This window comes from Lepidochelys kempii, chromosome 7, assembly GCF_965140285.1.
Source record: "Lepidochelys kempii isolate rLepKem1 chromosome 7, rLepKem1.hap1, whole genome shotgun sequence".
Lineage (NCBI taxonomy): Eukaryota > Metazoa > Chordata > Testudines > Cheloniidae > Lepidochelys > Lepidochelys kempii.
The window spans coordinates 15,902,147-15,925,016 of NC_136386.1; the positions used below are offsets into that span (position 1 = coordinate 15,902,147).

General features: G+C 40.6%; 1 protein-coding gene across 1 annotated transcript in view; it reads left to right on the plus strand.

Moving 5' to 3' along the window:
* ARL8B (ARF like GTPase 8B) overlaps positions 1 to 21,735 on the plus strand; it is a 33,674-nt gene extending 11,939 nt beyond the window's left edge. Inside the window, exons 2-7 of the mRNA XM_073351186.2 lie at positions 8,332 to 8,412; positions 11,762 to 11,835; positions 12,320 to 12,413; positions 17,466 to 17,533; positions 17,808 to 17,878; positions 19,738 to 21,735. Of these exons, the coding sequence (XP_073207287.2) occupies positions 8,332 to 8,412; positions 11,762 to 11,835; positions 12,320 to 12,413; positions 17,466 to 17,533; positions 17,808 to 17,878; positions 19,738 to 19,787 (438 nt within the window). The 3' untranslated portion in view covers positions 19,788 to 21,735. The remainder of the gene's footprint in view (positions 1 to 8,331; positions 8,413 to 11,761; positions 11,836 to 12,319; positions 12,414 to 17,465; positions 17,534 to 17,807; positions 17,879 to 19,737) is intronic.
* The last annotated feature ends 1,135 nt before the right edge of the window (positions 21,736 to 22,870 follow it).

Here is a 22,870-nt window from a genome sequence, read left to right on the forward strand (position 1 = left end):
AACACAGCTACCCCCAATACGTCTAAAAATGTGAATTTCCTTTTGATGTCTTTGTTGCTTGCCAGTTCCCAATCAGAAAACTCTTTTTTCTGTATCTCATTGAGAGCCACACAGACAGCGAGATCGGGCCAGAAATTGAAACGGCAGGGTACTTCTCGTGCTCTCTGTAGATGTTTCTCTTTCAGTTCTGGTTTAGTTAAAAACCTGTTCTAGAATACTGTAGTTTTTGTTTTGGAGAAGCTTGTTTAACTGGATGTTTACTATAAGTGAGTAAGAGTGATCTTTCAGGAGGCCTTACTGAAGTACAAGATGTCTAATGAGTGTGGTATTAATGAGCACTGAAAACAAACACTAGCATTCGACTCAAGTCAGCATACTGTGCTTGCTGTCCTCAAAGTGATACAGCATTCATCAGGCTATATAATTGACAGATTATGCAGCAGCCAAACTCCTGCCTCAAGACTGAAACCCTAGGTCAGACATAGCAGAACATGGTGTCTGCAATGTATTATGGGTTAAGGAAGTGAACTTGCCAATTAAAACTACTTCTCTACTCTAAACTAAACAAAATTCACTCTACTTCAATATGAAGTAAAGGCATTTGAGTTACAGATGGCATATTTTGTTGATGCGATCCTGTCCCATGCAGGAGTGGGAATGACACTAAGCAGGCTGAATAACTTTTAGTGCTTCTAAAGTACTTAAAGTCTTGGAAAGAAGCAGCATACCTGGCTGGTTTTATCCCAGTGCTACAGATAGAGGTTGAGGGCTCTGCAGCTCGCTTCCACTCTTGAGTCATATAAACCTGCAAGCTTTGTGACATAACCCAGCCTCTAAGGAGGTGTAGCTAAGAAATTCCTGGCAGGCTATTCATAATGCTTTCTTGCAGGGCTTTCTACACCTTTTTCTGTAGCAGCTGGTACTGGCCTTCCCTTCCACTTCTTCATGACGGCTTAAAAGTTGCCTCAACCAAATGCAACATATTTTGTGCTAACTTACTCCACATCTGCCTGCAAAATAGTTGTTTCTCAGACTACATAGATTCATGAAAGTATGTTTAAAGCCAGACAACTAGAATTCTGTTGGACTGGGTCCTAAAAAATGGTTGAGGTCATTGATGGGCAGCCTGCAAGAGTTGTTCTGCTGAATGCCTGGCCTATGAACTAAACTATTTACCGTTCTTCCAGTAGAATGGATACTCTGGAGAAAGATTTGTCAGCAGTTTTTTGAGCTTTTTGTTCATCAAGGAAGCTGTAATTCTTGCAGATGGCTTCTTCAGAAGCTAGAAATTAATGGAATGGTGTTTATGACTTTCACCTGTCTGAGCTGTAACTGAAAAATGGAATCTGTACAAGAGCTGTTAAAATTGCCTTCTGAGGGGTCTGGGGAATGGGGAAAAGACACTAGAAACAGATGGAATCTTTTGTCTAGCAATGAATTTAACTTCTTCCATGCTCCAAGGTTGCAGAATTTTACCTAAGATGACTGTGCTGATTTTATTATACAATTCTATATTATAAGCTTATAGCATTAAATATGTGTACCATCTGTTCAGTAGGCAGATATTATTCTAATGGGTGGCTGTAGTAGCTTGTTAATAGGATGCATTATATTGTACCTAGAAGAGTGGACAACATGACTTGCCCTCAAAGTAGTTCTAATGCTAAATAAAGTTGCTGACCATTGCTTGAAATGAAATCTTAATTTATGGAAATACTAAAGCTAGTTTATTTTTACCTTGCTGTAAAGTAGCAATACTGTCTAGCCAGTTTCTCCAGGATTTGCCACTGGATGCATAGACTGTGCAACCAGCAATGTGACAGGCACCGGTCAATAAACCTTTTTCCCCTTGGGAAGCCCTAAGAGTGCCCAAGGTGGTAGTGGAACTCCCTGGGTGAAGAAAATATCCCCAGAAAAGCAATGAGCCAGAATCCTGTTGGCCAACAGTATCGACGCTCCTGAGACCACACCCATTTAGAAAAGGCACAGTTGCTGACACAATAAGGCAGGTGCTTCCTTCAACTTGGAGTGGTGCTTTGTCTAGAAGTTGCAGCAAATCTCTACCAATCGTCTTGATGGTCACTTGTCTTGGTGGGAAGGACCCAGGCATTGGCAGCAGCTCAGATATCCAAGCAGCCCTATTTAGGGGTGGCCTGCTTACCCCAGTTTGGGGAAGGCCCTAGAAAAGATGGACTAAGAAGAGCTCCCATCCGATTTCTTCTTTCCTGGCTCTAAATTAATCATTGCTTGTTGGGGTGTTAACACTGCATTAACCATACTCGAACTGAAAGACCATGAACTTCAGAAAACAGCCATAATTGATAGAGAACTGCATCAACTAAGTGTTGATATTGCAATCCTCAGTGAGATGAGACTTTTGGAAACTGGATCACTAGATAGAAGTAAACTACCACTTCTGTGGAAAATGAACCAGTGATCTATGGTGTGGGATTTGTTGATGCAAAGCCTCTACCGCTTTTGGCAAAGTTATCTCATGTGTCTGGAAACAACAAGCTGCTAACCTGAACACAAAGGTGTCCACTTACCAGGCTTGTGTCCTCAGTACCCTCCTTAATGGCTGTGAAAGCTGGGTCATGTACCCCCAAGCAGGAGCAGAGATTGACTAGCTTCCACCTTCCCTGACTTCTCTAATTTTTCTGAGACACTTAAAACCAACGGATCACTAACAAGATCCTTCAGAGAACCAGCCTACAGTCTAAGCAGACTATGCTGGATGCTTGCAGGCTTCGCTGGGGGGACATGTGAAGTGCATGCCTTAAGATCATCTGCCAAAGGCTGTGCTGTATGGCCAACTTAAGAACAACCCACACCACACAGGTAGGCCACAGCTCCACTACTGCAAGGTCTCTAGAAATTCAGCCTTCTCCCATTTGTCAGTGGGAATGCTGCCCACAACCGCTCAGTCTGGAGAAGCTTGGCCAAGGCTGGTGCAGTCATCGTGGAGACCCATTAGAGAGCCCAGGCTGAAGCCCACAAGCAAGCCAAGAAGCACAGAGTATGCTCCAACCTCCATCTGGTGAGTGGACCTGTACCCACTGTAGGAAGTTCTGCCACTCACATATGGGTTCTTCTCCCACACCATTGACTGACTTCATGGTATTTCCTTTCATCTGTCAAGATGTTGGATGGTCATAGTAAAGAAGCAACTGTACTGAAAGTAAGGACTATCTGAAGATTTAATCTCATTGCTAAAGTGCTGTCTTGACAAAATGGTACTTCATTCAACATCTGCCTTACATGCTGGATTTTGCAACTGTCATCTTTAGCAATAAACTCAAAACAGCCATTTCTGCTGGTTAGAAGTACTTAGTCTCTGCAGCTCCTTGGAGGGCGCAACTATAGCGTGAAATACTTCAACGGTTTGCTTTGTAGGAAGACACTGTTGCCAGGGATGTTGTGTCACAAGGGTTTAAAACAATGACTTTCTCTTTGGTTTAAACCAAAAATATTTTCAGCAGAATAACTAATCTTACTCTGTCCTGCATAGTAGAATTGATTCTAAGCAGACTGAAGAAGAATCCTTAAATCTAACAGTTAACCAGATGTGATGGTAACTGTGGGTGATGGTGAAACTTGTGGGAAGGGTGGTAGTGGAAAAGCTAGGAAATAAGGTTGTTCAGAATTAAAGTGAAACAACCTTCTGTAGCCCGTAAGGCAAATTATAAAATGCTGAAATTCAAGTTAGAAATGAATCACCTGCACTGATACTTGTGACTTGCCTAAACAAGTCCTATCCTGTAAAACAAATTTGTACCCTAGTTTTGGTTTAGAGACTCAGACTAGTGACATGTAGTGTATAATAATTCCTTTGGAAACTTCAAGAGTGCTGCTGGTGTACGCTTACCTATACAGTGCTGGACAAATGAGTCACAACCTGGAAGAGCCTACAACCTAAAGGCACAAGTAAAAGATAGTGTAGTCTAATGGCTGAAATGCTTGATGGAATAGGAATGTATTGAGAAGCATCTTGGATGAGGAGAGGGAGACTAACTAGAACTTTCCAAGCATGAAAGGGATCGTGAAATAGCACAGAGTGCAAGAGCCTAAGGGAGCAGTCATGAGAAGGTTGGGTGGAGGATAAGGCTTCTAGGAATTGAGGTATTGGAATGGGGTGGAGTTGTGCAGAGCCTTGAATGCAAGGATGAAAAGCTTTCAGCTGAATAGGGAATAGATGAAGCTCTTGATTATTGGAGGGGATCTATCTCCTTTCTCTTAGTTTAAGGGTAAAATTGGTAGCAATTTGATTTTTAGGGTTTAGAATTTCATTTGTCACCTCAGCCAATCTTTATTGTTATTGGTTGCCCATCCTAATATCTGTCACTATAGCCATCAGAGTATCCCCTGAACTTGATTGTGCTAAAATGGTTGGCAGTGAAACTGTAAATATCACTCAATGGTTAGATGTAACTCATCACCTTTATGAGCTGTTGGCTTAACTACCTGTAGACTTGGCAAATATCTTCAACTTTGGATTGGTTTCACATTTTTGAAGTAGTCTTCTTTTGAAATGGAATGTCTTTTGGCTTCTTTAAAATGAAACCTTAGTTTGTGCTACTAGAAGGGCATTTATGCATCAATTTACCTGCATACATTGTCCCCTAAAATACAGGGCCCTGCACATGTTGCACTGTATGACTTCAAAATTGATCATTTGATTAACTTGGCTAGGTTCTACAGAAGTGAGCCATATTAAGGAGAAATGGTCACCTGTGTTTTTGAGGGAGGGAGTTTCAGATGTAAGGAGCAGCCTGGAAGAAGGCACAGATGACATAAAGAGCAGGAAAAAGAGTTGAGTTGAGCAAAGTTGAAAGCCAAGTGATCAGGATAAAAGCAGGAACCTTGTGCATGGTCACAAGACCACATTGCTTGCTGCCTTCAGAGAAGACGGACATTGCTGTTTCAGGCAGCTTTTGCCTGACAAACAGAATATTACGGCTTGTAAATTTTCTGCACCAGATGTGTTGTCAAACAACTTTTTACGAATATATTGAGGCTGTTTTTGCTTACCTTGCTTAAAGCGTCCAATCACATTCTGAATATACTTAATAAATGAGGTCTTAGTTGTATTTCATAGATTTTTTTTAGGTGATTGGCTTCTTGTTGTGTGAACCGGTAGAGTACACCTTAATCTAAAGATTAGGCCTGATTCTGTCCTGTGTGGGTAGTGGTGTTAGAGAGACTCTTTAGATCAGAGGTCCCAAAACTGTGGGGCACACCCCCAGAGCAAAGTTGTTGTTGGTTTTTTGGTTTTTTTTGGGGGTGGCAGGGACCAGGTCAGCCCCCATGGGGGTGGGGCCGGAGCACCATCCAGCTCTGCTCCAGCCCCCACTCCCGGCTGTGACTCCATGCCTGGCTGTAGCTTCTGCTTCCGCCCCCCAGCCTTATCCCTGTCCATGCCCCTCTTGCGTTCCCCCGCCCCAGAGCTGTGGCCCAGCTCTGGCCTCTGCTCCTGCGGTGGCAGAGGGGGACATGGCTTAGGAGGGGCATGACCCTGAAAAGTTTGGGGACCACTGCTTTACATAGTAGCAAGTAGGGTAAAGGGATCTCTGGGGAGAAGTGAAACAGACTGCACAGTGCAGGGGGGGAAAGGGTCATAAGGGGTGGGAGGAAGAGGAAAAACTTAACCAGAAGATCACTACACGCGCACAAGCCATCCACAATCCTGTATAGGAAAGAGTGGGGAGTAGGCCTGAAACCTAAAAGGGAAAGGTACAGTCTAACAAAGCAAGTACTTTTAGAGATGTTATCAAGTTGATGTTAAAGTAGAGCTGCTTAGTTCTTGAAGGAACTGTGTGGTGTGGCTTGGCCACAATGTGGCTTTGGGGGACAGAGGTGTTCACCTGAATGGCTTGAATAAATTTCTGAAGCCCTGGCCATCACCTTCAAAAAACGGGTAGAATTTTCTGGGTGCTCAACTGAGAGGCCTTCAGAGTCTAACATTTTGCAAAATGCTGAGGATGCTCTGAAAACTAGATATCAAAGTATGCAGAATGGCTAGTAAGATTTTTTTGATGTATTACAAAATAAGTACCAAATAACCTGTCAAGTGAGAAGCATCTGGAATAACGAAATGGAACTTCTCTTATAGTTTTGAGGTACTGTGTAAGTAGGTCAGTGAAGTCTCACCTTTTTCTAAGCCACCGACACAACAAAAGCCCTGTCAGTGAGAATGAAAACATGAACTATCAATGGCTTGAAAAATTAGCAACTTGAACCTCCACTGCCAGGGCATCTTAGAGACAAAATTTTCTTAGGTTCACTTTTAATTGCTAGTTACAACTATCTACAAACTAAAGTAAAAATAGCTTCAGAATTACACTGTAAAAAGGCCATTGGCTTCTCTGGCCATATCTTAACTCCTAAAAGACCTCCTGCAGTATAAATAGAATCTGTAAATTTACCCAAGTTGCCCACTCATTCATCTGTCACTTAAACTGTATCTTACTTTAGAGGTTGATCTCTTCCTCTGCATTTCAGAGTTCAGTAGTAAAGTCAACATACAACACACTTTTATAACTGCAGAAGTCTTTATATATAATCAGTCAGATGAGCAAAGGTGAATTTGCAATAATCTCTGTTTAAATATCAATTTACAGAACAGTCTGTATTTATCAGTTTCTAGACTTGTATGCAAATCTGTATTTGAGGCATCCAGTTGCCTTTATTCATTGGTTCAGTAATGGGTAAATGCAGTGGAGAGTTAAAGGGCAACTGAACTGTAGAAGGAGCATAACTTTGTAACCAGGAAATAGAATGGCGCAAGGCCTGATGTTACAAGTTGATCATGATCTCTGGATATTACCTTATGAACCATGTTTAAAGCAGTTAGAAAAGGAGTACATGCATCCAGTGAAGTGAGCTGTAGCTCACGAAAGCTTATGCTCAGATAAATTTGTTAGTCTCTAAGGTGCCACAAATACTCCTTTTTCTTTTTGTGGATACAGACTAACACGGCTGCTACATTGAAACCTGTCTTTAAAGCAGTTGTAACTCTGCTGCTTTATGCAGAAGTCCTAAGTAATTTACAGGACAGTTTAGCTACTTAATGAGTCAGGTTATGGAAAGATGTGTGCAAGGTCTTGTCTTGTGGCAATATGCTGTTGGAGAGATGGGATAGCTTAGAGTAATGAGAGAGCTCTCACATCTGAGATGTCCCAAGAGTCACCTAATTCAGTTTGATTATAGTGGACACTGACCCATTTCACAAACCTACTACAGCCAATACTACTTCAGCAGAGACCTGAGTCTGGAAGAAAGCGTTTACTTTTGCAGAGGCAAACTTAAAGTTGAGGCAGAATAGCCTGGGAGAAATCTGTACTATTGTTACCAGTACCTGTTTGTTTAGGCCCCCCCCCCCCCCACACACACAAAAAAGCCCCTGGTTTCCAGTACCATGTAAAAGGCCTCCTTTGGCCAATGTAAGCTAACACTACAGATAAAAGTAGGAACCATACCATTACTATGAAAGGAAGTACCAGTTTATACATCTTGTAAGACCATGATCCATAACTAATCTTTAATACTAAATAGTAATGCACAATAGCATGAACATTCTCTCAAACCTTCAGTCACCCTGAAATCCTCACCTTCCTGTCTACAGGACACACCCCACTCCCACTTTTCTGAGTACTGTTGAAATTTGTGCAAATTGAGATGCCAGTTTTGTTTCTCAGGAGGCTCAGAGGCTGTGCAAGTTTTTCCAGTTGCCATCTTATTGCCCTAGGGAGTTGAAGCATAGCTTTTTTTTGTGTGTGTTGAAAGCCAGTCCCACTGGAGTTGACACCCTCTGTACATGTTGCCCAATTAAGCTATGTAAGACTCAGAAAAAATACCTATTCCAGAGTGATAGTGAGGTTCCCATAGCACACAGCTGGAATACTAAGCTCCATCACAAGAAGGACTTGCATCTTTGTTCTTTTAGAGCTCTGTATAACCAAGAGATTGAGTTACTTCACATAGCTTAACGTAAGCAAATCATTTTTCCTCTGGTTTAGCTTCATGCACAGTACTTGCTCACTAGATATTCATTCTTTTTGATTTCGAATGAAACATTTCTGGATAGGCCTGAGGGAAATCGTGGTTGGAAATGAGAATTAATAGGCCTCCATACAAAAATTAGTTGCATCACCTATGTTTCCTGGCACTTCAACTAGAAAATCCTCTCCTTACTGAGGACACGGTTTTTTTGTGTATTTTTCTTTTAAATAGCCATGTACTGTAAACCCTGTCAATCATGCATATACATGATTCTGTGCTGAAACATTCTCTGCTTACTGTGACAAGATCTAATACAAACTCTCTTCTATTCAGTCAGGTCAATTCAGTGAAGATATGATTCCTACAGTGGGCTTCAATATGAGGAAAGTTACGAAGGGCAATGTGACGATAAAGGTATGTCAAGAACATTTTGCTCCTTATTGGGGCAAAAGTGTTCAATAGCTTTTAAAGGGATGCTCTCAGATTAGGTCACTGTCTGAAATGAACTCCATAGATTGACTTGAGAAAGCTAAATTGACCTTTCATCAGTCCAGCTTTGTTTTGTCTTGCCATCAGTCAGGTGTCTTCCTTCTCTTCTCTCTCCTCCTTTCTCTCCCCCCCCCCCCCCCAAAAAAAAACAACAAAACAAAAAACAAACAACCAAGACAAGCCTGTTTTGCTTGCCGGTTCTTAGTCACTAGTATAATGCTGCTTGTCTGAGTTGCAAACACACAGCAGGGGAATTTCTAATTCAATTTTTCTTCCTGAAGCATTTAAAAATGCATGGAATAATCAAACCAGAAGCTTTGGTTAAACTTCTTCATCCATAAGAGCCCTTCTGTGTTAAAATGGAATGTTCGACTGGCATGTTCTGTTATGACTATATTCAGCTATTTCCAGTGGATCAGTAGGAATAACTCTTAAATTCTTATCTGTGTAAGAACATTAAATTCTGGCTTCTCTCCAGGCAGCATTCAACTCTGTATTAAATGAGAAATATACCAGAAACGTACAGGCTAAACAACAGAACCTCTTCGTTCTCTGGAAAACCAAGTTTAAAATGGGAGCTTAAATAATCTCTTGTGTCGAATAGGAATCAAATTTCAGTTTATTCCCTTCTGAGACAGGAATTTGGGATTATGAACAAAAAATGGCACTAGCTCCTCAAATGGGCAAAGGAAGGGAGAAGTCCCTTGAATCTTCACACTTGGGAACAGTAGCATAATGGGTTCTCAAGCTAGCAGAAAATGGGCGACTTATCCAATTTCAAGGAAAATTATACCACGGAGAAGTTACTCAGAATGCTCCATATGACAGACTGGTCTAGATCTCCCTTCTCCCTATCCGAAGTGGCATGATGAGTGCCCCGCTATGCTGCTGCTATGTTTCTGTTGTCTTGCATCTAGAATACTATGGCATATGTGGCTCTCGCCTTTTTTTTTTTTAAAGTTATTATCCACACTCCTGAGGGTCGCTACTGTTTTTGCTGGATACCATCTAGAACTGACAGAATTCTGATCTGCCCTAGTCCTCCCATTTACAGATAACAGCATCAAGATACTTATTATGAAAGGCTATGGTTACATCAAAAGCTGTGACTCCAGATAACATATGGGCCATACAATTCATTTATGTATTCAGGCTCTCTGCTCATGACTTGTGTCCAGTGGGACTTCCCAAACTTAATAAATATTTGTCTACAACCTTTCCCACTTCCCTTACCCATGCCACTGCTATGGTACCTAGAGTAAAGCTGTAACTTTAAAAATTAAAATGACTTCTAGTTTTGGGCAAGGATGTTGCTTTTACATAATTAACAAATTGTAAAGTCTGCTGTTCATCTACAGCACTGTACAGGAAACACACTGTCAACTAATTAGAAGCTCTGAAATTACCTTATAGTAAGTTGTCAATTCTGCCAGTGGAGCAGAAATCCAAGAATACTAGACTCACTTGGATTAACATGGCTCCCAGCTTTCAGAGGGTCGGGGCTTCTGCGCGCCTTAATATAATGTCCTGATCCCATTTCCTCAACCCCCAAAAACACCAAGTATGTAGTATAGGGCTGAAATAAATATATATATATATATTTTCCCCCCATAACAGTGTGTGGCTTATGACCCTTCCTATGTACACTTAGCTTATTGCAGAAACATACAGTACCCACAAAGGTATTCTAGCTAGTATCTTTTGGATCAAAAAAACCCCTCACTGACAACTGACTGACTACACTTAATACATTCTGATTTACAATCCTGACTTAGCCTTCCACTCTCCTTTTTGGTGCTCTGACTCTTCCATGTGCCCCAATTTCTTAAGAAACTTCAAAGCAGGTTTTTTCAATTGCAGCTAATTGTTCAAATGATCCACAACCTCATACCACAAGTTATGCTGGCTGCTTATACTGCAAGAAGTGAACTTAACAGGTCTGTTTTCTGGCATTGATACACTACCATGACACCTTAAAACTAATTCAGGAAATGCAAGAGTTAACCTTAAATCAGAACACTCTATTGCAAAGCCCAGTTTTGCCCTCAGATTTATGCGATCATCATTGTACAGATTCATGGATGAAGTGGCCCCTGTTTGAAGGTATACATGAGTGGTGGGCAACCTGCAGCCTCTGGGCTGCACACTGCCCATCAGGGTAATCCACTGGCAGACCGCCAGACAGTTTGTTTACATTTGCACAGCCGCCCGCAGCTCCCAGTGGCCGCAGTTTGCCATTCTTGGCCAATGGGAGCTGGAGAAAGCGGCGGCAAGCACGTCCCTGTGGCCCACACCACTTCCCCCAGCTCCTGTTGGCTAGGAATGGCAAACTGTGGCCACTAGGAGCTCCGGGCAGCTGTGCAAATGTAAACTGCCTGGCAGTCTGCCAGCAGATTACCCTGTTGGGCCTCAGGTTGCCCACCACTGGTATATGTGGTGTAGAACCCAACACTCATTTGAAATATGGATGACTTGAGGTTCTTCAACTTCTTGTATTAATATTGTTACATTTACAGGCACTTGCCCTAATAGGCTAGCGCACAAATATTGCTGCATTCTGCTTAATCAGAAATTCTCAACTATGGAAACCTGCAGTGAAATAACACAACAAAACTATTGTTACCTCAGTTTTCAGTCTGCATTGTTCAAGGGTCTAATAAATAGGTAACTTTTAACTGGATCATGCTGTGAAATTCTTGTAAACTGCTCTGTAGATTTGTAAAGTTCAATAACTTGAGTTTGAGTTTAAGTGTAGGACTTTTTCCTACATATTCTGCTGTAAAGAGACTTTCTCTGGAGGCGCAAGTTAAACATAACCTTTCCCCTTGATGTGCCAGAGTTCCTTTTGTCAGTCCTCCAGTGAGACGCTCCATGCAAATAGCTGACTTCAGCGTGTATGCTGAGTGCAAAGTTGCATACTCTTACGCTGTCTTTGTTTTAGAACGACATGCATCTTCTTGTTTTGCTGTGTGCTGGGTAATACAGAAGTTCTGTAACTTCTGTGAATTTTTTAGGTGTCAAGCTTTCAGATACAAGCATCTATATTTTTACTTAATGTCTTAAAGTAGGGGAGAGTGTGGATAGATGACCCTGCTGACTAGAACCATACCATTATAGTGGAAATAGCCTTTGTGTGAAAACTACTGAGAAGACGTAAGGATCAAATACTTTCAAGCACTTCACTTCACCTGTTAATAGTTCTTTTATACTGTGCTTTGTGATGTTTAAATTTAGACTTAACCTAGTGCCTTGCTAAACTTGCTTTTCCTTTAAGATCTGGGATATAGGAGGGCAGCCACGATTCCGAAGCATGTGGGAGCGATATTGCAGAGGCGTTAATGCTATTGTGTAAGTAAAGACTGTGTCAGGCTGCTCTCATCAGCTGTAGATTTTTCTTCTTCTTTGCAGCTGAGAAATAAGCCTTCAATTTGCAAACTAGTGTTCTGTTTTACTTCAAAATTCGGTTGTAGCCCCTCTAAACTAGCTTTTGAATGGTGTTGGGAAGAACTAAGGCTTGATTTCTTTTTAGCTATTGTTTATGTAACTTCTGATCTAATATATTAACTTCTTGACATCTGAAATCATCTGCACGACCTTTGTGAGACAGTCTGTAGCTTGACTGCCTCAACTCCAAGTACATTTTAAATGGGAGAGTTTATCAAGCTCTACTTGGCTGACTAGTATTTGGGACAGTTGCCCCCTCTGCAAGACTTGTAAATTTGTTCAAACAGATAGTCCTGAAACTCAGTACATGTGCTAGTACATCTAGTTTCTGAAGCTTATAAACCTGCTTAAGTTACTGAATAACTAAATTTACAATATCTTTTTAAAGATATATGGTAGATGCTGCTGATCGTGAAAAGATAGAAGCCTCTCGAAATGAGCTACATAACCTTCTAGACAAACCACAGTTACAAGGAATCCCTGTAAGTAGTATATTCTGGCTCTAACATTGCATGCTTGGTATCAGCAAAAAGGTAGGTGTGGTAATATCTTTTATTGGATCAGCTCCTGTTGGTGGAAGCTACAAGCTTTCGAGCTACCCAGCTGCTCTTCAGGTCTGAGGAAGAAAGCAGAGAATCTGAAATAAATACATGTTGGGACAGATTGTTAAGCAGAAGGGTTAACATAGTTGTTGGGGCATTTAATGCACTGGATGAGGTACACCACTTGTGTAGACCCAGGAATTTTGAAAGGTGGGTATTCATGATGGTAGCAGGGGAGATATGTCTACAGATTTTGCATCTATTCTGCCAGGGTCTGCTTTGAGTTGGTGTGTCCTGGTCTGTGGGGCGCTTGCTTCTGATGATGAACGTGGCAAGGTTGGGGGATTGTTTGAATACCAGAAGAGGGGGTTTAGGAAAAATTTATTTCAGGATGTGGTTCCCATCAAATACTGGCTGTAATTGTTTCATAATGTGATGCTGGCAGACTAGGTGCCAGCTTATGCCAAGGGCCCTAGGCCTCTGTCAAGATTCCTTCCCCACCCTGAACTCTCGGGTACAGATGTGGGGACCTGCATGAAAAACCCCCTAAGCTTATTTTTACCAGCTTAGGTTAAAACTTCCCCAAGGTACAAAATATTTTTTACCTTTTTGCCCTTGGACTTTATTGCTGCCATCACCAAGCGTCTAAAAAATTATATAACGGGGAAATGTCATTCCCCCCCCCCCCCCCAAAAAAAAAAAATCCTCCCCAAATCCTACACCCCCTTTCCTGGGGAAGGCTTGATAAAAATCCTCACCCATTTGCATAGGTGAACACAGACCCAAACCCTTGGATCTTAAGAACAATGAAAAAGCAATCAGGTTCTTAAAAGAATTTTTTTAATTGAAGAAAGTAAAAATCACCTCTGTAAAATCAGGATGGTAACTACCTTACAGGGTAATAGGATTCAAAACCTTAAGTTACAAAAAGATACAAAAACAGGAATATACATTCCATTCAGCACAGCTTATTTTATCAGCCATTTAAACAAAACAGAATCTCTCGCATATCTAGCTAGATTACTTACTAAGTTCTAAGACTCCATTCCTTTTCTGTTCCTGGCAAAACGACACAGACGGAGCAAACCTTTGTTCCCCCATCCCCCCTTGAAAGTATCTTGTCTCCTCATTGGTCATTTTGGTCAGGTGCCAGCGAGGTTATCCTAGCTCCTTAACCCTTTACAGGTGAAAGGGTTTTTCCTCTGGCCAGGAGGGATTTTAAAGGTGTTTACCCTTCCCTTTATATTTATGACAGCCTCACTGAACACTGACTGACAAATGCATAGCTGGAGACCAATCTGGTCCCACCTGTGTGTTAGCATTATTAAAACAGAAGTTGACAAGAATGTGTTAGTGTTTACACATGATGAAAGGCTTGTAGGCTGCTGCATGTTTTGATCTGTTATAACTTTCACTATGGGCCACAGATGTTATAATGTGTGCATTTTAAACATCTGTAATTGTGTAACTCGGGAAAGAAGCATTAATTAATGTGAAGTGCTGGTCCTTCACACAAGAAGGCCTATGGAAATCAAACCACTATGAAACAGCAAAGGACAAGGACTTTGTTGGTTGAGGCCAACACCCCTCCTCCCCCCCCCCCCCCCCCCCGCAGAGGAGGTAGGTGCTGCCATTTCTACCATCACAGAAGGAATTGCATCACTGTACTGCTTGGAATTTGGAGAGGGCAATATTTGTAAGTTTTTAAGCAAGTGATCCCCAAGCTGCTTAGCTTGTGTTAGCCCTAAAGAACATATAGAGTGCCTCTTACAGCAGCTTCTATTACCTTTTGAAACCTGAAACTGTAACTTATTTGTGTGTTTACTTGTTGTAACCTTCTAAATAACTCTAAAGATCTGTTAGCCAAGAAAAAGAAATTAAGTTAGTTTATAGAATTGGCCACAAGTATTGCCTTTGAGAGATCTAAGGTACAGTTGACTGGGGTAAGTGACTGGTCCTTTAGGACTGAGAGTAACCTGAATATTGTGACCTTTTGGTGTAAGGGACCATCTATCACAAGGCAAGTTGCCTAGGTGGCAAGATAAACCAGAGTAGCCAAGGGGGGCTGTCAGACCGCATGTTGAGGCGGTTGTCGTGTTTGCGGAGTTCACACTTGATACTTGGTTGGTGAAATCTAGGTATAGACAACACAACCAGTTTGGGATTTTTGCCCTGTTTTTTTAAGTCTGCCTTGAGATTGGTACTCATGGTCATGAGCCATTCTAGACAGCTTGAACAATATTCAATATGGTTTCCAGTGTGGGATGTTAGCTGACAACTAAGTTTGTTGTCTGAAGGGTTTTTTCCTGTATTGAAGCAGGTTTCCCCTGGGGTATTTGGGTGATCCTTACCATGATGTGATCCACTTCTCTGAAGTATCCTTGTTTTGGTGAAGGTGGTTTTAAGTGTTTTAAGGTGTATATCCCAGATTTTCTCCTTGGAGCATATTTTGTGGTGTCTGAGTGCCTGGCTGTAGCTAAGACTTCTTGGGGTGTTTGGAGTGGTTGCTGGATCTAGGAAGGTAAGTGTGGTGATCAGTTGGTTACTTGGGTTTACAGCTGTTTGTAGGCCTCCATTGTTTGAGCAAATTATGGTGTCCAGGAAGTGATCTTGATGTGGGAGTATTCTGGAGAGAGTTTGATAGATGCATGGTGGTGGTTGAAGTTGTGGTGGGAAATCTGAGGAAGTTTAGGTGTTCAGTCTAGAGGATGAAAATAGAATTGAAATTTCAGGTATATCATTGACTTCATGGTGCATTTTTCCAGAAATTCTTCCTCAAGGTGGTCCTCGAAGAGGCTTGCATATTGGGGAGCCATCGTAGTACCTGTGGCTGTTTTTCCATGGTTTGGACTAAGTGTTCGTTAAATGTGAAATTATGGGTGAAAATGAAATGGATGAGCTTAGTGATGTGTTTAGGGTGGATTTGAGTATTGTACATTAATTTGTAGGCATTATTTTGTATGCATGAGGCAGACTACGATGGTATCATTGTGAGGGAGGTGAACACCATCCTTGCCACCATGGAGGTCTGGGCGAGATTGTTCATGGTGGGGAGTTTCTGGAGGAAGCAGACCCTTTTGTGTGGTGAGTGACCTAAGGATGGTTTCTATTTAGTCCTGATACTCTCTCAATAAGAGTGCTGTGGCCAGATATGATGGGTCTGCCTGGGTTCCCCTGTTTTGTGTCTCTTGAAGCACGTAGAACAATTCTGTGGTGGGTTTGTGAGGGATGAGTTTGTAGAGTTTTTCTTGGAGTTTTTTGGGGCAAGGATTTGATGGTATATTAAGTTGTGGTGTGTTCTTTATAGGTGGCGTCTGTTGGTCTTGTTGACGTAGTTATGATGAAGTGCTATGATAGCATCTGCTCTGTCTGCAAGTTTGATCTCTATCTGCTGGTTAGGATTCAGGGACTTTGCAAAACCTTCAGACGTATCTCCACTGCTACAATGATTAGTACCTTTTCAAGAGTCATGAATCTGACATGTGCCTATCACAACATGCTGTGCCTCATCCAGTGCATTAAATGCTCCAATCACAACTATGTAGGGGAAACCAGACAATCACTATGCTCTCGGATGATCTCACTCAGGAAAAATGATAAAAGACCAAAACACTGTATCAGCTGTGATCTTTCCCCCCCCCCCCCCCCCCCCCCCCCCCCCACACACACACACACACACACAAAGTGATCATCTCAGATCTGATCTTTCAATAATTGTCCTCAAAGAAAACCTGCACAACATACTCAGAAGGTGAGCTTGGGAACTTAACTGTAAGTCTGCTAGACAACAAAAAATATGGACTTAACAGAGACACGGGTTTTATGCCTCATTTCAACAATTTGAAACACACCACACTGCCTGCTGTCCTTAATTGCCCTCTTCATTTCAAGTGATGGTTTAAAAACAAATTGTAGGCCTTCTGCTTAACAGTCTGTCCCAGCTTGTATTTACCTCAGACGCTCTGCTTCCTTCCCCAGACCTGGAGAAGAGTTCTGTGTAGGTCAAAAGCTTGTACTTTCCACTAACAGACATTGGTCCAATAAAAAAATACTACATCACGTACCTTGTCTCTCTCATCCTGGGACCAACAGTTACAACACTGCAAACATATTCAGTCTCACGCAGATTTGTATGCAACTTCAAACGAAATGTAAGTTTTATGCAAATTTGTAGGTTAACTCTTAGAAATCATTAAGCATATAAGGTTGGTTCTTCATGGTAAAGTTAGCTTGTGCAAACACTTATCACCTACCATGCCTGTTCTATTTTACTTTGCATTTTTATAATGCAGCTATCCCATGCTTTAGGCACATCTTGCTCGATGCTGTTTGAATTGTTTTGTTCAGCACCTACTGCAAGTAAATCATTTAGGGCAGGGACAGGTTTACTGTGTACAATGCCTAACACAATGGGGCCTTGATCTGGCTCAAGCCTCTAAATGTTACCATAACACAATAGTCAATAAATTACAATCATAGTGCAAAGCATAATCCACACTTTAAATTTTAGAAACACAGAGATCTGGGAAACTTGGTACAAAGGTAAACCCAGTAACCACAGAGGCAAGCTCTGAGAAGAATCCATTGTTCAGTCCAAAAATGGAGGGCAACAGGTGGAGGAATAGCAGACCTCCAAGAAAGAGGAGCTCTAAAGCACAGGAAACTGAAATAAGACCTGCTGATTGTTCTAAAGACCACCATCAAGGACTTGAGCAGACCTCTGGAAGGGGCTTTCATAATCTGGTCTTGAGGATTCTGTTTTGACCTTAGTAGTCTAACAGCTGAGACATAATTGATAAAATAGACTGAGGGGGAGGTGCAAATACTCAAATCCAACTTATTAAATCTTTCTACAAGGGCTTGAAAGTGACACAGACCAATGTTTTTTTTGTCTCCCTGTACTCAAAGTAAAATATACATCCCTACTTGATGACTGCCTGTGTTTGTGAGCAATGTTCTGTTTCTCACTGTTGCTAATATCTACTGTTTTAGGTTCTAGTACTTGGAAACAAGAGAGACCTTCCTAATGCTCTGGATGAGAAGCAGCTAATTGAAAAGATGTAAGTCTCAAAGAAAATGTGATTGAGAGAGTCTACTAAAATTTTAATTAGCTAAATTCTTGTAGATATGTCTAAGTCATACAAAATGAGCAAATTTCAGCTTACTGCTCTCATGTCGTCTTATTTATAGGTGATGGCTTGAAAGACTGTAGAGAAACAAGCTTGCATGCAGTAGATTAAGTGATAGTGTCTAGGAAACGGTTAAGTGACTAATGTCGAAATGAGATCCCACTTTGTTAACACCAAATGTTACTACATGTCTCCTCTCTTTCAGGAATCTGGCTGCTATTCAGGACAGAGAAATTTGCTGCTATTCAATTTCTTGCAAAGAAAAGGATAATATAGGTAATATAACTTAACCCAGAAATGCCAATTTGAGAAAAATACCTTTCTTGAACTGGAGGTACACACACTCTAACCTCTTGTCTGTGTTCGACATAAGCAATGAGTCTGAGCCATTTTCAAAGTTCTGTACAGTATACATTCATTATAGTAACTTCCTCAGTGTCATTTTAGTACAAATAATTTTATGCCACTTTGGAGGAGTTAAGAAGCACTGAACTTGAAGCCTTTACAATACTTGTATCCAGTCAGTGAAATGAAGTTTATTGTATTACTTCAGCTAGTCTCTAGTTATGAGCTGCAAGCTAGAAATAGCAAATTTAGCTTAAAATACAATAGTTCACATCTTCAACTCTTTTAGATTTGAAGCTTATGAAAAGAACTGTAGCTAGGTTCTAGTGTTCAGGAAACCAGTTTCCTGGACACTCATCCATGATTTAATCGGAGGAAATAAAGTATATGAATGCATAAAGGCTCCAATTCCTTATTGCATAACAAATCTCATTTGTTTGGTGCAGTAGTGGGTATTCTGTTTCTTTTACTTCTGGGCTAGATGCATCAGAGGGAGCTTGGACAAAAATCTGGAGGGAGAAGTGTGCAATCTACTTTGCTAGGTAACAAAATGTTAGGTGCTCCACCTACTCTACAGGTATAAGAAGGCCAGCTGGTTGAGGCTGTTACATGACCTTAAATGACTAATGCTGCAACTCAGACAAGGCTGTTGCATTGCCAAGATCTGGGGGAAGCTAGATTGTGATATGGTGACTTGACCATATCTATCTCATTTAACCATTCTGGGTAACAGATGGCCAGTATATAAAAAGATGTTCTTTATCATTGCCTTTTTATAATATGAAATTAAGTTATCACTTCGAGTGGATATAGCTAACACTTATCTTCAAACCGCATTTTCTGGAATCCGTGCTTCCAAACCAAGATTCAGACATAAGGATGTTATTGTAGATTATCTGCAGGGTGTCAAACCAATAAACTTGGTGTCCTGGCTTTGTATTTCTGGCTGTTCATGTATCTTCCTGTGCTTCAACAGTCTTGTGATTGCTCAGGAAATTGACCTGGGTAAGAATCTCTGTATTTTCATTACACTCCCTGCTTACAACATTGGACCGGTGACAGCACACGTACCTAAAACATCACCTGTCTAAATAATCAAAGCTAGAAGGGTACCCATCAGAGTACAGATGGGTAAACTGAGAATACTAGCTCAGTCACAGTTAATTAGCATCTGAACTAAGAGTAGGATGGTCATCTGATTCCCAGGCTAGTGTGCTTGAGGCTTATGTATCTGACTAAAGTTAGCTTCCCCAGAACATGGTATTGTATAGCTAATAAGATCCAATATGTGTGTGGAATAAGACAAGTCTCTGGCTTCAGTTCTTTCTCTTTAATTTTATGTAGCTTGTTTTTGGGATTTGTCTAATGCTGGAGCCCTCAGATGTGCCCAGGTATTCCTTCCACTGGCTTCTTTACAGTTTCATATTAGGTGCTGTTGAAATTTTGCTGATTTTATGTGGCACTTCTGAGGGTGTAGGAGGGGGCAGTAGGACCAGGTACCAGTGAGACATGTTTTAACTTCCAATACAGACTCCTTTGGGGGTGTAGAGGGGAGGTGAAATTTCTCCAGCCTATGACAATATTGAAGGTTCCTCTCAGCTGTGTACTGAGAACAGCATCCTGGAAGAACTTCTATAACATATACTGGAAAACTTTTATTTATTTATTTATTTATATATATATATAAAAATATATATAAATAAATATAATTTTTGAGGGGGAGGGGGTAACTTAAATCTTTAGCTATATGTAAAAACCTTACACAAGTGCATCTTTTGTTTTTCCTTTAGATATCACGCTTCAGTGGCTTATTCAGCATTCAAAATCTAGAAGAAGCTGAAGTCTTCCTGGAATCTCCCAGCTGGCCATAATCTCAGAATTGTCCACTCCCTCCATGATGAATTACAACCCAATAGTCCTCTTGTATCCAAGAAATGGCCTTTTTCAGTTCATTTCTCATGTGCACTGCTGAAGACCTATATTCCTCTTTCTATCACAAAGAATCAACTAGAGTTGTCATGATAAGTCAGCACAAAAAGGGTTTATTTTTCAGCTGTCTAAAGAGTGTGTGTGTGTGTGGGTGGCTGGGGGCTTTTTAAAATTATCTGTACCATATTAAATCAGAGTACATTTCTGTTCTGGTCTTTCTGGGCCAGATTTTTATATTTGATTTTCAGAAAATGTTCATATTTTATTTCTAGTGTTTAGTGGCTTGAAGATGCTGTCACTGCACAGCATTAAGATTCTAGTGCCATATAGGGCATTTAGAAAGCATCCCACATCACACTTAAAGGTTAACTTCATTTTAATCTCACAAATGCATGTGAGGTGCATATTGTAAGATTTAGAAATGGAAACTGTCTGCATAGGGAAGCACTAGGTCAGCATCACTAATTCTACAGATGGGACTTTATGTAGTCACTTCTAGACACCACTTTTCTGATGAATTAGAAAAGCCAAATCTTGTATTTGTCTAGATCATTACTTGTATCTTCCTTCTTTGTTTTATGGGGATGGAAATGGAATATTTTACTAACCGCTTTCAACAGTTGGAGTATTCTAGGAGACTAAACAAATTTGCTAAGAGCATCGCTTTGCTCACAAATGCATTTTTCTGTCTCCAGATGCTTTAAATGGTCTTTATCTGAAACACCAGAACAAATCTGAGTTGCTGCATGATACTCAAATTACTTTTACTTTAGTTTGGTAATCAGTGATACTGCTGACTTTCAGCACTGCACCTGTGTTACTGTATAGTCAGTGTCTCTTATTCATGGAATAGCTGGGCACAGTTTCATCTGGTGCTATGGAATATCTAGCTATTGTGACAACTCTAGACCTGCCTGCTTGCTCAATGTAATCATGTGCAAAGTCTACAGGTTGTAAGTTGAAATATTTTATTGTGTCTCAAAGCACAAGAGCCAATGAATTGATCCTGTTTCTTGATTAGCTTCTACAGTATGGAGAAATATGTATAAACTAAAGATTGTAACATGTCTTTATAGCTATACTTTCTCAGTGACTTCAGTATATTTAAAGGGACAGACTCATCAAGACTGGTTTGTTCATATAGTAATGTTAATGTAGCCCACTGTAGTGTATACAACTATGATACACCTGCTCATGTTGCCTCACACTGTGTGTTTCTTTTAAGCAGCACCTAAACATAGATTCAGATGGTGCACTTTCAGAGCCTTCAGTTGTGAACACTTTCGTCCATCACGTAATTAAGACAAACCAGTTTTAATTTAGATTGCTATGGCCTTACTGTTCTGTGTCAACTACTGCACTGTGCGCACACTACATGTTGTCTCCATTCATAAACCCAGCTTGTATTTTAGTTTGTCCTTTCATTCTCTGAAGCATGGTTTCAATTAATCCCATAGTAGTGTTGGTACTGTGGAGAGGGGTATATTAACTTGCTACTGTAGTCACTAGTTCACCCTGGACTGCTACAGTTACTTTGTTTAGCAACTTTGCTTGTGCCTAAAATAAGGAAACTGAACTAGAATGTGTGAATCTTTCTGTGTGGGGACCAGGTCACTGTTTAGTTAACTGGCCTATAGCTGAACTTGGTGTGTTTGGTGTGTATCTACTTGACTGCTTTTAGAATTTATGGCATCCAAACACTACTTACTACCAACTATTAACCTGTGCATTAATCTCTGCATGTGAACAATTTAAATAATTACTGAACTTTGTAAATAAGTGAATTTTTTTTATTTGGATGCATATTGTTGGTTTACTGCTCTTCAGCTTTATTCAATAAACTTACATTTTGAGGGTTATATTGACACTTACCTTACTGACTCCTCAGTTATAGTCTGGCTTAATGTCTTTCTGTGGGCCACGGGTGAATATTAACTGTATTCTGACTTCTATTTTGACTTCCTGTTTAATTTTAGAATAGTGATTGGACAACATACAGTGTTTCACAGAAGGAATGGCTGGTCCATCTGAAACTTGCCCTACTCACCTCTTCCTTGCACATAGAACTCATAATTGCATGCTTGGATCCTGGAAGAAAACAGAGTGGACTGTTGTGATCATCTGGTCTGACCCATCTAACACAGAGCAGGCCATAGAACTTCCTTGAAATTATTCCTAGAGCATATCTTAGAATAATGTCCAGTGTTGATTTAAAAATTGTCGGTTGGAGAATCTACCATGACCTTGGGTAAATTGTTCCAGTGGTTAATTGCCCTCACAGTTAGATTGTCTGGAAAAAAGGTGTAAATTTTTGTCTAGTTTAACTTCCAACCATTGGATCATGTTATAACTTTCTCTGCTAGATTGAAGAGCCCATTATTAAACATTTGTTCCTCATGTAGGTACTTAGACTGTCATCCAGTTGCCCTTACATTCTCTTTGTTAAGCTAAATAGGTTGAGCTCCTTGACTATCACTATAAGGACTCTTTTCTTTCTTTTTTTTTCAATCCTCTAATCGTTCTCCTGGCTCTTCTCTGAACCCTCTTCAATTTATCAACATCCTTGAATTGTGGACACTAGAACGGGATAGTTTTCCAGCAGCAGTTGCACCAGTGCCAAATATAAAGATTAAAATAACCTTTTTATTTCTATTCAAGATTTTCTTGTTTAGACATTCAAGGATTACATTAGCCCTTTTGGCCACAGTATTGGTGACCTGTCCTCTTCATTATTTACTATTCCCCCAATTTTTCTCATCTGCAAAAACTTTGATTTTTGTTTTCCTCCAGATCATTAATAAATATTTTAAATAGTGTAGGGCTAAGAACTGAGCCCTATGCAACTCCACGAGAAACACACCCTTTGAATGATTCCCTATTAGGTCTCAATATGTAACTGCAGTCAGCCAGCTTTTAATCCATTTGTGTACCATGTTAATTTTCTCTTTCTAGTGTTTCATCAAAACGTCATGCAGTAGCAAGTCAAATGCCTTA